Consider the following 13269-nt stretch of genomic DNA (forward strand, 5'->3'; position numbering starts at 1 on the left):
TCTTTCCCCCACAAAGGCCTCTCTATTTCTCTTCCCAGCCCCTCTCTCCTCTGTTAAATACCCAAGACTTTTCCATTCTTTTGTTGCAAACTCATCAATTTCAAAGGTGGTTGGCTTTTAAGCTCTTGGGCTTGTCTGAATCTGAAGCTCAAAGCTAACCTCAAGGGCTGTGAATCCAGGTAGATGAGAATCTTTCACACACACACACACACACCCCCCATCAGCTGTCGCCTGGACCCCAGCAATCAACTCTGAAAAATTTCACACATAAAAACTACAGGTTCCTCTCCAAGATCAAGCTAGTAAACAGAATTATTCTACAAGAACAGATTTATGTTCCAGTAAAATGCAGTAGAGCACATACACGTGTACACACACACACACACACACACACACACACCCACCCCTCTCTTTGCTGGTTTTAATAATTTTGATGGATAATATCAATGTTTATTTTAAGGTTTTTTGTTTTGTTTTTTTAAGATTTACTCAGTATTTATCTATTTTATTTTCCCAGTTGCACAAAATTATGGGGGAGCCAGTCAATTATTTAATGACAGTAGATGCTGCGATTCAAAAAGTTAAAGCTTTATAAACCTTTAAACACAAATTGTCAAAATATACAAAGTAAATATCCTGAAATCAACAAATCCTACCTGGTTGTACTATTCATTTGCAAGTCCATTTGGAACAAACCTAAGTCAAAAAGTCATGGGATTTTGACTCTGAATTCTCAAGCAGCATTTTTCCAACTTTGCCTATCTATAAATTTTGGTTATTATTGATGAAAACATTTTCCATCAGTTTATGTATCTAGGATGAAATCAACATTTACCAACATGCACCAATAAAAATCAAATCCTTCCAAGTCTCCTCACAACATACACACATACATACATCCCTCTGGTTTCAATCTGCCAATTTACTCCAACATTAAATTCTCTAAAACAAAACGTAATCCTCCAGATACACCAAAGCTCATTGTTAGGTATAACAGAATACATGGGATCACAAGTATTCAAGACAATGGCATTACACTCTGACCACTGCCCAAATAGACTTTAAGACCAGAAGGGACCATCATGATCATCTAATCTGACTCCTGCATATCACAGGCCACAGAACCCCACCCACCCACCCACCCACTCCTGTAATAGACCCCTAACCTCTGGCTGCATTACTGAACTCCTCAAATCATGGTTTAAATACTTCAAGTTACTGAGAATCCACCATTTACTCTAGTTCAAACCAGCAAGTGACTCGTGCTCCATGCTGCTGGGGAAGGTGAAAACCTCTCAGGGTCTCTGCCAGTCTGATCCGGGGAGGGGGGAAAACTCCTTCCAACTCCAAATATGGCAATCAGTTAGACCGTGAACATGTGGGGGAGACCCATCAGCCAGACACCTGGGCAAGAATTCACTGTAGTAACTCAGAGCCCTCCCCATCTAGTGCCTCATCTCCAGCTGTTAGAGATATTTGTTACCGGCAGTCACAGATGGACCATGCCATTGTAGGCAGTCTCATCATACCATTCCCTCCATAAACTTTGCAATCTCAGCCTTGAAGCCAGTAGGTTTTTTGCCCCCGCTGCTCCCCTTGAAAGGTTGTTCCAGAACTTCACTCCTCTGATGGTTAGAATCCATCTAATTTCGAGCCTAAACTTGTTGATGGTCAGTTTATGTCCATTTGTTCTTGTGCCAACATAAGCCCTTAAATTAAACATTAGGGAAAGAGAGGAGTTATTTATCATCTCTCCCCTCAGCCTTCCTTTGGTTAGGCTAAACAAGCCAAGGTCTTTGAGTCTCCTCTTATAAGGCAGGTTTTCCATTCCTTGGATCATTCTAGTAGCCCTTCTCTGCGCCTGTCCCAATTTGAATTCATCTTTCTTAAACATGGGGGACTAGAATTGCACACAGTACTCCAGATGAGGTCTCACCTGTGCCTTGTATAATGGCAACAACAATTCCCTATCTCTACTGAAAAGACCTCGCCTGATGCATCCTAGGATTGAATTAGACTTTTTTCATGGCCACACCATGCAGGCAGCTCATAGTCATCCTGTGATCAACCAATACACCCAGGTCTTTCTTTTCCTCTGTCACTTCCAACCGATACATCCCCCAGCTTATAGCAGACATTCTTTTTGTTAGTTTCTGTGATAAATGAAGTGGGGGGAGCTCCCTTTTATGGACACCCAGCCAGCCAGTTAGCTATAAAATGGCTTGTGGCTGCTTGCTTTACCTGTAAAGGGTTAAAAAGTCCCCCAGGTAAAGAAAAGGGAGTGGGCACCTGACAAAAAACCCAATGGGAAGGCTAGAACTTTTTTAAATTGGGAAAAAAGCTTTCCCTTTGGGTTCTGTCTTGTTCTCCGGAGAGAGGAGAACAGAAAAAAGTCAGGGCCATGACTATGCTTTAAAAAGCTTTTTGTCAGGTATAGAAATCATCAGATTATACCTAGAACTACCCATATATGTAAGTAGATCAGGAAATGTCTAGAAAGACACTATTGGGTTTCTTTTATTTTCTGTAAGGCTTGTGGACTCTTCTGTGCTAACCCCAGATGCTTTTGTCTGCTTGTAACCTTTAAGATGAACCCCCAAGAAAGCTGTTTCGGGTGCTTAATTTTTGGAATTACTCTTTTAAAAATCTAGCAAAAGCCTAAATTCCAGATGTATTTTCTTTTTTGTTTTTAGTAAAATTTACCTTTTTTTAACAATAGGATTGGATTTTTGGTGTCCTAAGAGGTTTGTGCACATGTTAAATTAGCTGGTGGCAACAGCTAATTTCCTTTGTTTTCTTTCTCAGCTCTTCCCTGGGGCGGGTGTGTGTGAGTGAGTGTGGGGGGGGGCTTGAGGGTACCCCACAGGAAGGAATTCCCAAGTGTGCCTTCCTGGGATCCAAAAAAGGGGTTTGCATTTGGGTGGTGGCAGCGTTTACCAAGCCAAGGTCAGAGAGAAGCTGTAACCTTGGGAGTCTAATACAAGCCTGGAGTGGCAAGTATTAATTTTTTAAATCTTTGCGGGCCCCCACCTTCTGCACTCAAAGTGCCAGAGTGGGGAATCAGCCCTGACAGTTCCTAGGTACATGGCCTTGCATTTTTAAATTTCATGCCATTTCTATTACTCCATTTTTCAAGGTTGTCCAGATCATCTTGTATGGTATTCTGGTCCTCCTCAATATTGGCAGTCCCTCCCAACTTCATGTCATCTGCAAATTTTGTTAGTACACTCCCACTTTTTGTGTCAAGGTCCTGAATGAAAATGTTAAATAAGATTGGTCCCAAGACTGATCCCTGAGGAACTCCACTAATAACCTCCCTCCAGCCTGATAGTTCACCCTCCCATATGACCCGTTATGACTCCAATCTAAAGCACGGGATAACAGATTACTCATACAGTGTCCCCTGAAGGTCACTAAACCTAGGTGGGCAGTGAATTAACACCAAAAGAGCCCTCAGCAAGAATGTTGCCCTTGCCCTCCCAAGAGAGGACCGTTAATGTCAGTGCCTTGGATGATTGTAACAACACAGTATAGCAAGAGAGAGGCCGTCTGTGAAACACCATGACTTAAGCCCCTGAAGGCTATATGGGTCAGAACCAACACCCTGCACAGACCACAGAAGTAATTTGTTCTCTGCACCAAGCCTAGCTTAACAAACAGGCCAGCTCAGTCTGCACTAGCCGCAATGCCCAGATGGCTTTGAGGGGGATCCCTGTGTCGAGCATGTTGCAGCGACCTCGCCTCAAGGTGACACAGGCGTAGCTTACTGCCCTGATGTTCAAACAAGGATGCAACCTCCTTGCCAAACACAGCTAGTATAAGGCACTCCAGGCAACTGCTATCCCCTGGAAATCCAGTAACAGCCACGGAGCCAGCAAGACCCCCGGGGTTGTGTAGCTTATAGGAACAGCCAACCTGGATTCACCAAGGGCCTGACCAGCCTGACTGCCTTCTATGATGAGATAACTAGCTCTGTGGATATGGGGAAAGTGGTGGATGTCATACATCTGGACTTTAGCAAAACTTTTGATACGGTCTCCTACAGTATTCTTGCCAGCAAGTTAAAAAAGTATGGATTGGATGAATGGACTATAAGGTGGATAGAACGATGGCTAGATTGTCGGGCTCAACGGGTAGTGATCAACGGATCAATGTCTAGTTGGCAGCTGGTATCAAGCAGAGTGCGCCGGGGTCGGTCCCGGGGCCAGTTTTGTTCAACATCTTTATTAATGATCTGGATGATGGGATTAATTGCACCCTCAGCAAGTTCGCAGATGTCACTAAGCTGGGAGGAGAGGTAGATACGCTGGAGGCTAGGGATAGGGTTCAGAATGAGCTAGACAAATTGGAGGATTGGGCCAAAAGAAATCTGATGAGCTTCAGCAAGGACAAGTGCAGAATTCTTCACTTAGGAAGGAAGAATCCCATGCACTGCTACAGGCGGGGACCGACCCGGCTAAGCAGCAGTTCTGCAGAAAAGGACATGGGGATTACAGTGGACGAGAAGCTGGGTATGAGTCAGCAGTGTGCCCTTGTTGGCATATTGGGCTGTATTAGTAGGAGCATTGCCAGCAGACCAAGAGAAGTGATTATTCCCCTCTATTCAGCACTGGTGAGGGCAAACCTTGAGTACTGTGTTCAGTTTTGGTCCCCCCACTACAGAAGGGATGTGGACAAATTGGAAAGAGTCCAGCAAAGGGCAACGAAAATGATTAGGGGGCTGGGGCACATGACTTATGAGGAGAGGCTGAGGGAACTGGGGCATTTAGTCTGCAGAAGAGAAGAGCCAGGCGGAATTTGATAGAAGCCTTCAATTACCTGAAGGGGGGTTCCAAAGAGGATGGAGCTCAGCTGTTCTCAGTGGTGGCAGATGACAGAACAAGAAGCAATGATCTCAAGTTGCAGTGGGGGAGGTCTAGGTTGGATATTAGGAAACACTATTTCACTAGGAGGGTGGTGACGCACTGGAATGGGTTACCTAGGGAGGTGGTGGAATCTTCATCCCTAGGGGTTTTTAAGGCCCGGCTTGACAAAGCCTTGGCTGGGATGATTTAGTTGGGGTTGGTCCGGTTTTGAACAGGGGGTTGGATTAGATGACCTCCTGAGGTCTCTTCCAACCCTAATATTCTATAATAGGTATTTGCTAGGTGAGGCACACATAGAAGGCCTCAAGGCCTGTAAGACAACAGCTTAGCCAAACTAATTAAGGCATAAGGCCCAAAAAGCCTTAGCATAAGTAGTTAACCAAGAGTCACCCTACAGCAGCATTTCTCAATCTGAGAGTCAGGACCCAAAACTGGGTTGCCAGCATGTTTCAAAGGATTGCATGGCAGCTCCTGTGACTCCTGTCCCAAAGGGCTGGCTGGGCTCACCTCCCTCTCCAGGCACTGCAACCTCTGGGGTCCCAGCGTCACTCAGGTTTGGCCCAGCTGCATGACGATGGGAGTCCGGGTAGACCGGATGTCAGTGAGCAGGACTGCAACCCCATGAGCCAGGTCACAACTCCACTCACACACATTTGGTCCAGTCATGGGGACAGGGCCTAACCTGAGTGGCACTGCAACCCCAGAGGTTGTAACTCCCAGAGTGGAGAACCAAGCCCAGCCAGCCCCACAGCAAAGGAGCTGCAGGAGCCGCCTCTGTGGGGTGAGTGCCGGGCAGGACTCAATCTGGACCCAAACCACCCCAGGGCCTCCACCCCCAGACTATTTACTGGGTCATGACAGGCCATAAACCTTTACAAATGGGTCCTGAGCCCAAAAAGTTTGAGAACAACTGCCCTAGAGCATAAGATATCAAAAGACAGATGTTGTAACGACTACACTGCTGGCTGGTAATCACAAGATGCTAGTTTATAGCAGCTTGGGATATTTTTAGTTAGGTACATCAGCCGATGTCTGACCACAAGAATGCCATGGTAACTAACTGACATATATACCAATAAGCTTGAGGCAAAAGGATTAATAACCTATGGGAGAAGGTACCCCAACATTAGTAGGGCGAGGACATACAAATAAGGAAAGGGACTGAAACCCCAATATCGTTAGGCATACCGGCATCAGCATAACACATTATAAAAGTTATATCCCAGCCTATGTGCTGAGAGAGAAAGATGTAGCTCTTGGGAGATGCCAGGATGACGACCACTGGTGATGGTGATGTTGACAAGGGGGAAGACAACTAACTCGTCAGGTTGTTTTGCAAGGGATGGTGTAAATATATGGATGCTCAGCTCATTCTGTATCATCTCTACCTGCCTTACTGGGGTGGAGTGTTCGTGAATTTGCTAACCGTATTAATAAAATTATAAATATAGTGAGTCTTGCAACTGTGCGCATCGGGGCTCCAAACTAAACAGTAATTCTGATAATACTGGGCCTGAATTCTGCATACAGAATTCATGTCCCCCCTAGATTTCTTTGCTTCCCAGCAGAAAAATGACTTTCTGACAGCGAAGCAAAGGGAAGCTGCAAGAGCAGTCATACGCCTCTCCCCAGCAGTGCAAGCGCATTGCTTCGGGCACCCTGAGCAGTTGGCAGAGCGGTAAATCACTGATTCTTAGCACAGTGCCCTATCTACAGGGCCATACTGCTTCTAACTCTGCTTCTTCCCAGCAATCTTGCACCCACACACAAGGGAGATTCAAAAGAGTGATAACTGTACGTAGACAGGGTCAGTTTCAAGAGATGGTTTTCTTCTTGAGCAAGCACCGGCCAATCCCTCCTCTGGGAGAAGCTGGCATCATTTGGGCATTGACAATCCACTCCAACAATGGCCCCAACATCTATCTCCCTGTTGACTTTCAACAGACAAGCGAGACATGGATCAAATCCACATGTTGTAAAATACAGAGCGTCCAGCACGTCAGTGAGCACCAGTGACTAACACTGAAGCAGAGATTTGGGGCCTGATCCTCAGTTGGTGCAAGTCAGCAAACTGACTTCAAAGGCGCAACAGCAATTTATGCCAGCTGAGATTCTGTCCCTTTGTATCTGTCTCCTCAAGAAACAACTTCACTGCAGCTGGGGCAGCCAGCTCGGTCTGGATCAAAGTGATCTTACCAGCAAACAATGCCTCACAGCAAGAAACACTTGACTGTCACTGGCTCCACCCAAGCCCCATTCACCATATTATTCCCCACCCACAACAGTTCCAATGACAGGGATTTCATAATGATTGTGGCAAAAGCCCCCAGCCCCCTATGTCATAAGTTGCAATCATCCCAGTTTGGAGCATGAACCCTGCCACCAGTAATGCAGCCAACTCCCGCCCTGCTTCACTGCTCACAAGATTATCTTCACACTATTGTGCATGTTATACCAAAGGTTAATATTTTTTCCCTTCTGATTACTGGTGCAAGACCAGGACTTGGAGAAGTCCATGGCTCCTAAAGTCCTTCTGTCCTCCGAAGTGTTCCTAACCCTAGAGCCCATGACATACTTGACTTTAAAATCACATCAGTCTGATTACCATCTTCCTTCCCTACCATCTTCCTTTCCACCCCACTTCAACATAAACTTAGCAGCCAGCCTCTAAGAGTTCAACGTATTTGAAAGCTTGGATGGGGTCATCCACCTTTGGTCTAGAAGTGCATTTTTGGCACTTGGCAGAAGATAGAATAAGGCAAGTAGCACAGTTCAGACTAGTGTCATGGTCAATCCTGGTACATTATAAGAAGAGTTGTCAACATTCAAGAAGGAGAGAGTGAAAGCTCATGTACACACAACCCAGTAAGTCACATTACCAGAGAGGTACCACTCCTCCCACATCACACTCACGACCCCGAAATAGGTATGTTCCAGGCAAAGAACGGTGCTATAGCCATTTAGCTGCCCATTAATCTCAACCAAGGTGAGATTTACTAATCCTATCCCATGATTCAGAAAGGCGTCAATTTTTAAGGCCTGAAGACACCACTGTGATCATCCAACAGAACCTCATGAATACACAGGCCATTGAATTTCACCCAGTTCTTGCCGTTAGCTCCTGAGCACAAATCTACAATAGACAGGCTCTTGCAAACACTATCTTCTTAGGCCCTTTTCTGCCACTTACTGATACCCCAGAAGGGAACTGGTGGGAATGGGGAGTAGCCTACCCCTAAGGAACTTAGGCCAGAATGTTCAAAAGTAGGTCTTGATTTTGAGGGACGCCATTTGGGGGTAATCAATTTGAGACATCTGAAAGGAGGCTGATTTTCCAAGGGGCCGAGCCTTGACACTCCCCTATGAAGCCACCAGGAGGCAGCATTGCCATTACTCTGCATACACAATAATGGGGGTGGTGGTTATTTACTGAGCACTGCTAATGTGCTCAGCACTGTACAGACACAGCGGAAAACACAGAGCTTACAGTCTAAATCAAACACAGGGCAGCACACAGCACTGCCTACGAAGCAGCCCATGGGTTGCTTTACTGCCCTGTGTTTGATGTAGACTGTAAACTCTGTGTTTTCCGCTGTGCCCGTCCAGTGCTGAGCACGCTAGCGGTGCTCAATAAATAACCACCATCCCCATTATTGTGTCTGCAGAGTAATGACAATGCTGCCTCCTGGTGACTTCACAGGGGAATGGATGGGCCAAACTGTCGGAGGGGCCGGAGTTACATCAGAATGATCTCCTCCTTCCAGCTAAGAGGCATTGCAGCATGGAAGAGAGAAACCATATAAAGAAATAGCTTCTTCTGGCCTCTGCCTTCAAAGCCCTCCACCATTGAGCCCCACCCTAACTTTCAAATCTAGGGCCAGCTCCTCACCACATTGCGCCATTGCCTTCTAACGCAACACTCACCATCTGGGAATCTGATTTCTTAGGACAACGCTGACCTCTCCCTCCCCAATCACTCTGCCAACTCCAGCCTTGATCGCCCACTCACCTGATTTCCTCACAGACGCCCCCATGCTTTCTCTCATGCTTCCCTCCACACATGGAAACGAACGCGTCGCTGGCCACAATTTGCAAAGACTCCCCCTTACTCTCTCTTCAATCCCTCCTTAAAAATCCACCTCTGCCAGGATGCCTTGGCAAAGCCAGTGACTAGTTGTGGCTACTGGGACCCCTAGGAGTCCTGCCATAGGCAGACGCACCTCCCTCTGCTGTTACTTTGCTCTCCCAGCCCTGTTCATTTATCTGCAAGCTATTATCAGAATTGGAGTCTGCAAGTTCTCTGGGGCAGTGACTGCATATTTAGGGCCATGCTAAGCAGGGCCCTGATCCTTGACGGGAGTTGTTCGGGCATACAGTAAACAAACACCAGGGCAGAATGGCTACACATCAACCTGTTTGTGTGGCTCCCGATTTCACAAAGGCTCCTAGGTGCTGGAACTGAAGTGGTTTCCATCACATGCAAGGTTTACAGTTTGGTTCAGTGGCTCTTGGCACCCCCACGACACAAATTGTTCCAGAGCCCCTGCAGAGGCTTGGCATATGCACTAAACACCCTGCAGGAGCATGGTCGATTTCAAGATTCCTCTGGACAGAGGGACCCACACCCCCTCCCAGGAGAGAGAATGACAGATCCCTATGAACCTGCGCATCAGTATGTGCCAACGGGAGGCCAGAGGAGGAGCCATAAGGTGCTGACAACAACTGCCCATAGCAGTTACCCGCGATGTAACCCCACTGAAGCCCCCTGAGTTACACCCAGGGTGGACTTGGCCCCATGTGATTGCTCGCCCAGATAGCACAGGCCGTGGCTGCTGCTGCAAGTTGCCATGGCAACCCCATTAGGCCTTTCTGCAGCCAGCAGCAGCATTGCACAGAGGTGCCCAGCGCACAGCCGCTGGTTGCTGTGCTTGGGCCGTGCACACGGGAGCCTGCGTGGCAGCTGCCAGCCTACAGGAAAGGCTTTTGGGTGTTGAAACGGGGGCGGTGTGGCCACATTGACATCCCACTCTCCCAGGCTTCCCTTGAGGCACTGTGCATATAGCATTTCCAGCACAACGCACTGGGCATGCTCACCACGTGCACGACACAGATCCAGCCTCCCCCAGCCGCTGGCACACACATTCCACAGCTCCAAGTGCATCACCTGCATAGTAACACATCTTTACAAAGGCACCACTGAGCAACCTCAGCGGCCGAACCATTGTAACAAGCAGGACTTACCCCGGCGCTTCCTTTTCAGCACCAGATGGGCCAGAACTCCACTAATGAGTGCTGAGGGGCCACACTGTGTCCCCACATAGCAGGCATCTCCCCAGACCTCAAGGATTAGGGATTGCCAGTCACATTCATCCCAACTCCGTCATCAAAGAACGCTGCAACCAGTGTCAAATCTACAGGAGTGTATTCTTCTGCCCACCAACCCCCCCACCCATTCCTTTCCCCCTACATGGCTTCAGCAGCTGGGCTGGATGGAGGAGTTTTGCATGCAAGAAATGGATCTCCTGGGAGTGGAGAGAAAGATTTTAATGAGAAGGACACAGCCACAGCCAAGCTGGATCAATATACTAATTCTGCATGCAGCATGTGTGTGGCCATATTTTTTCTAGACTGGGGAAGGCTATTAAAGAGGATAAAGAACTCTAGAGTGGCAGACAAAGCATATGCAAAAATGTACGTCCATGTACCTCTGTTTTGTTAGGTGATAGATACATGGGGAGGGGCGATACACACAATGCTGTAGCATCGCTGGACAGGTGAACTTAGCATACGGAAAGGGAGCTGTGGGTGGCTGCTTGGACACAGGTGTCAGAAAGATGATGCCACTGTTTTGCAGGCTGGGTGTATTTTGCATGCAGGAGGCAAGGTGTAAGTGGGAGCATGTGATAAAGCTGATGCTGAAGTTTTGATGGATGGGTGAGTTTTGCAGGCAGGAGGCAAGGGGCACGTAGATGTCTGGAGTCTGATAACCTGTAATAAAGATGATACCATAGTTGTACTGGGTGGGTGAGTGAGTCTTATACAGGAGGTGATGGGAGTGGGGCATTCTGGAGGGGTTTCATAAAGCAAATGAAACAGATTACATGGACAGGCAAATTCAGCCTGGCATGCAGGAAGCAAAGCGTAAGTGGTTGCATTAGCATGGAAGGAAGCACATATATGATATACAAAGCCAAGGCCTAATTCAAATCTCCCACCAGCATAAATTAGGATCAAATCCATTGGAGTCAATGGAGATACAGGTTATACACCAGTGTATAAACAAGACCAGCATTAGGCCCCTAGAAATCAATAGATATTGACAGATGAATTCTGTTTGTAGTAGATAAAGCACATAGAACTCTTTGGCCAGAGCATGGATCTGGAATAGAGAGCGTGCAGCCGTGTGGATGGCTATGGGAGTCTTGCATGAGGGCTGCACATGTGCATACACAGTATTTGGATGCAAAGAGGACACAGGGACAAAAGCCTTGATGGGAAATGAGGTGCCTGTGGATACTTTTCCACTGTGTTACAAGAGGAATGAAGCTGGTTAGCTGCATATATGATAGAAACCACTCTAACCTGGATGTAACTACCTGGAGGAAGAGGAGTGTTATTCAGAGGGCACATGAGCCTGCATGTTACAATGTGGAGGACTAGAAGTATGGGTGCAAATTTTGGCTGGATTAATATGAATGACACGTGCAAGAGGTCACATGGATGTGGCCATTTGGGGGTGCAGGTTGGGTGCATGGCTGTCCATGTGGGGCTGTAGGATGCATGGCTGCTGGATACAAGAGGAGCAGTGCACGTGGCTGGGGGGTGCAGACTGCTGGCTGGGGCGCATAGCTGCTTCGTGCAGAAAAGGCCGTGCATGGGGCCTTCTGGAGGCACAGGATGCATGGAGGCTGTGCATGTGGCTCTTTGGACAGCAGGCAGCACCCCCAGACAAGGTGCATGGCTGCTGCGTTCATGAGAGGCCATGCATGTGGCCCTCTGGGGGTGCAGGGCACATGGCTGCTACAGGCACGAGGGGCCCTGCGTGTCACTATCGGGGGGGTGCAGGGCGCGTGGCTGCTGCAGGCGGGAGGGGCCCTGCGTGTCACTATCGGGGGGGTGCAGGGCACGTGGCTGCTGCAGGCGGGAGGGGCCCTGCCTGTCACTATCGGGGGGGTGCAGGGCGCGTGGCTGCTGCAGGCGGGAGGGGCCCTGCCTGTCACTATCGGGGGGGTGCAGGGCGCGTGGCTGCTGCAGGCGGGAGGGGCCCTGCCTGTCACTATCGGGGGGGTGCAGGGCGCGTGGCTGCTGCAGGCGGGAGGGGCCCTGCCTGTCACTATCGGGGGGGTGCAGGACGCGTGGCTGCTGCAGGCGGGAGGGGCCCTGCCTGTCACTATCGGGGGGGTGCAGGGTGCAGGGCCCATGGCTGCACCAGGCAGGAGAGGCCCTGCCTGTCACTATCGGGGGCGGGGGGGTGCAGGGCCCGTGGCTGCTGCAGGCAGGAGGGGCCCTGCCTGTCACTATCGGGGGGGGGGTGCAGGGCCCGTGGCTGCTGCAGGCGGGAGGGGCCCTGCCTGTCACTATCGGGGGGGTGCAGGGCGCGTGGCTGCTGCAGGCGGGAGGGGCCCTGCCTGTCACTATCGGGGGGGTGCAGGGCCCATGGCTGCACCAGGCAGGAGGGGCCCTGCCTGTCACTATCGGGGGGGGTGGTGCAGGGCCCGTGGCTGCTGCAGGCGGGAGGGGCCCAGCCTGTCACTATCGGGGGGGGGGGGCCGCTGGCCGCCCCAGGACTCACCCAGCACAAAGTAGGGCAGCTCGGTGTTCTCCAGATCATCCACCACCACCATCTCCCCGGGGAAGTCGTTGCGCACCGAGAAGAGCAGCTTGGGCTCCGAGGCCGAGGGGCTGTGCATGATGCTCAGGTCGTTCTCCCGCAGGAAGGGCAGCGCCGACACCGTGATGCTCTTGAGCTTGCACTCCAGCTCCTTGGACGGGTCCCCGTCCGCATCCGCGGGCCCGGCGGCGGCGGCGGCAGCCTGTGGGAGCCAGCAGCAGCAGCAAGCAAGCAGGGCGCAGAGCCGGGCTAAAGCCATCTTGAGCCCCATCCGCCTTCCCTCCCTTCCCACCGCTGAGAGCGGGCGCGCGGGGGGAAGAGCCCTGCTCGGCGGGGCCGCGATGCAGCTTGCAGGGCAAGGCTCCGGCTCGGATGCACCCCCCGCCGCTGGGTTCCTTTGTTCGCAGGCTGCAGGCACGGGGAGGAGTGCGGTGGATTTCACAGAAGCAGCTGTGCCTCCGAGCCGGCTGCCAGCGCTGCTGCCTTTCTCCTCCTGTGCATCCTCTCCCCGGCGCTCGCTCACGCGCTGCTATCCACCTGCTTTGCAATGTCGGCGGTTGCTTTCAGTTTTTC

General features: G+C 49.9%; 1 protein-coding gene across 1 annotated transcript in view; it reads right to left on the reverse strand.

Moving 5' to 3' along the window:
* The window catches only part of ASTN1 (astrotactin 1), a 177039-nt gene extending 164084 nt beyond the window's left edge, over window positions 1–12955 (reverse strand). The window contains exon 1 of the mRNA XM_077824003.1: window positions 12658–12955. Within this exon, the coding sequence (XP_077680129.1) occupies window positions 12658–12955 (298 nt within the window). The remainder of the gene's footprint in view (window positions 1–12657) is intronic.
* Window positions 12956–13269: the final 314 nt, after the last annotated feature.

Source organism: Eretmochelys imbricata, chromosome 8 (assembly GCF_965152235.1).
Source record: "Eretmochelys imbricata isolate rEreImb1 chromosome 8, rEreImb1.hap1, whole genome shotgun sequence".
Classification (NCBI taxonomy): Eukaryota; Metazoa; Chordata; order Testudines; family Cheloniidae; genus Eretmochelys; species Eretmochelys imbricata.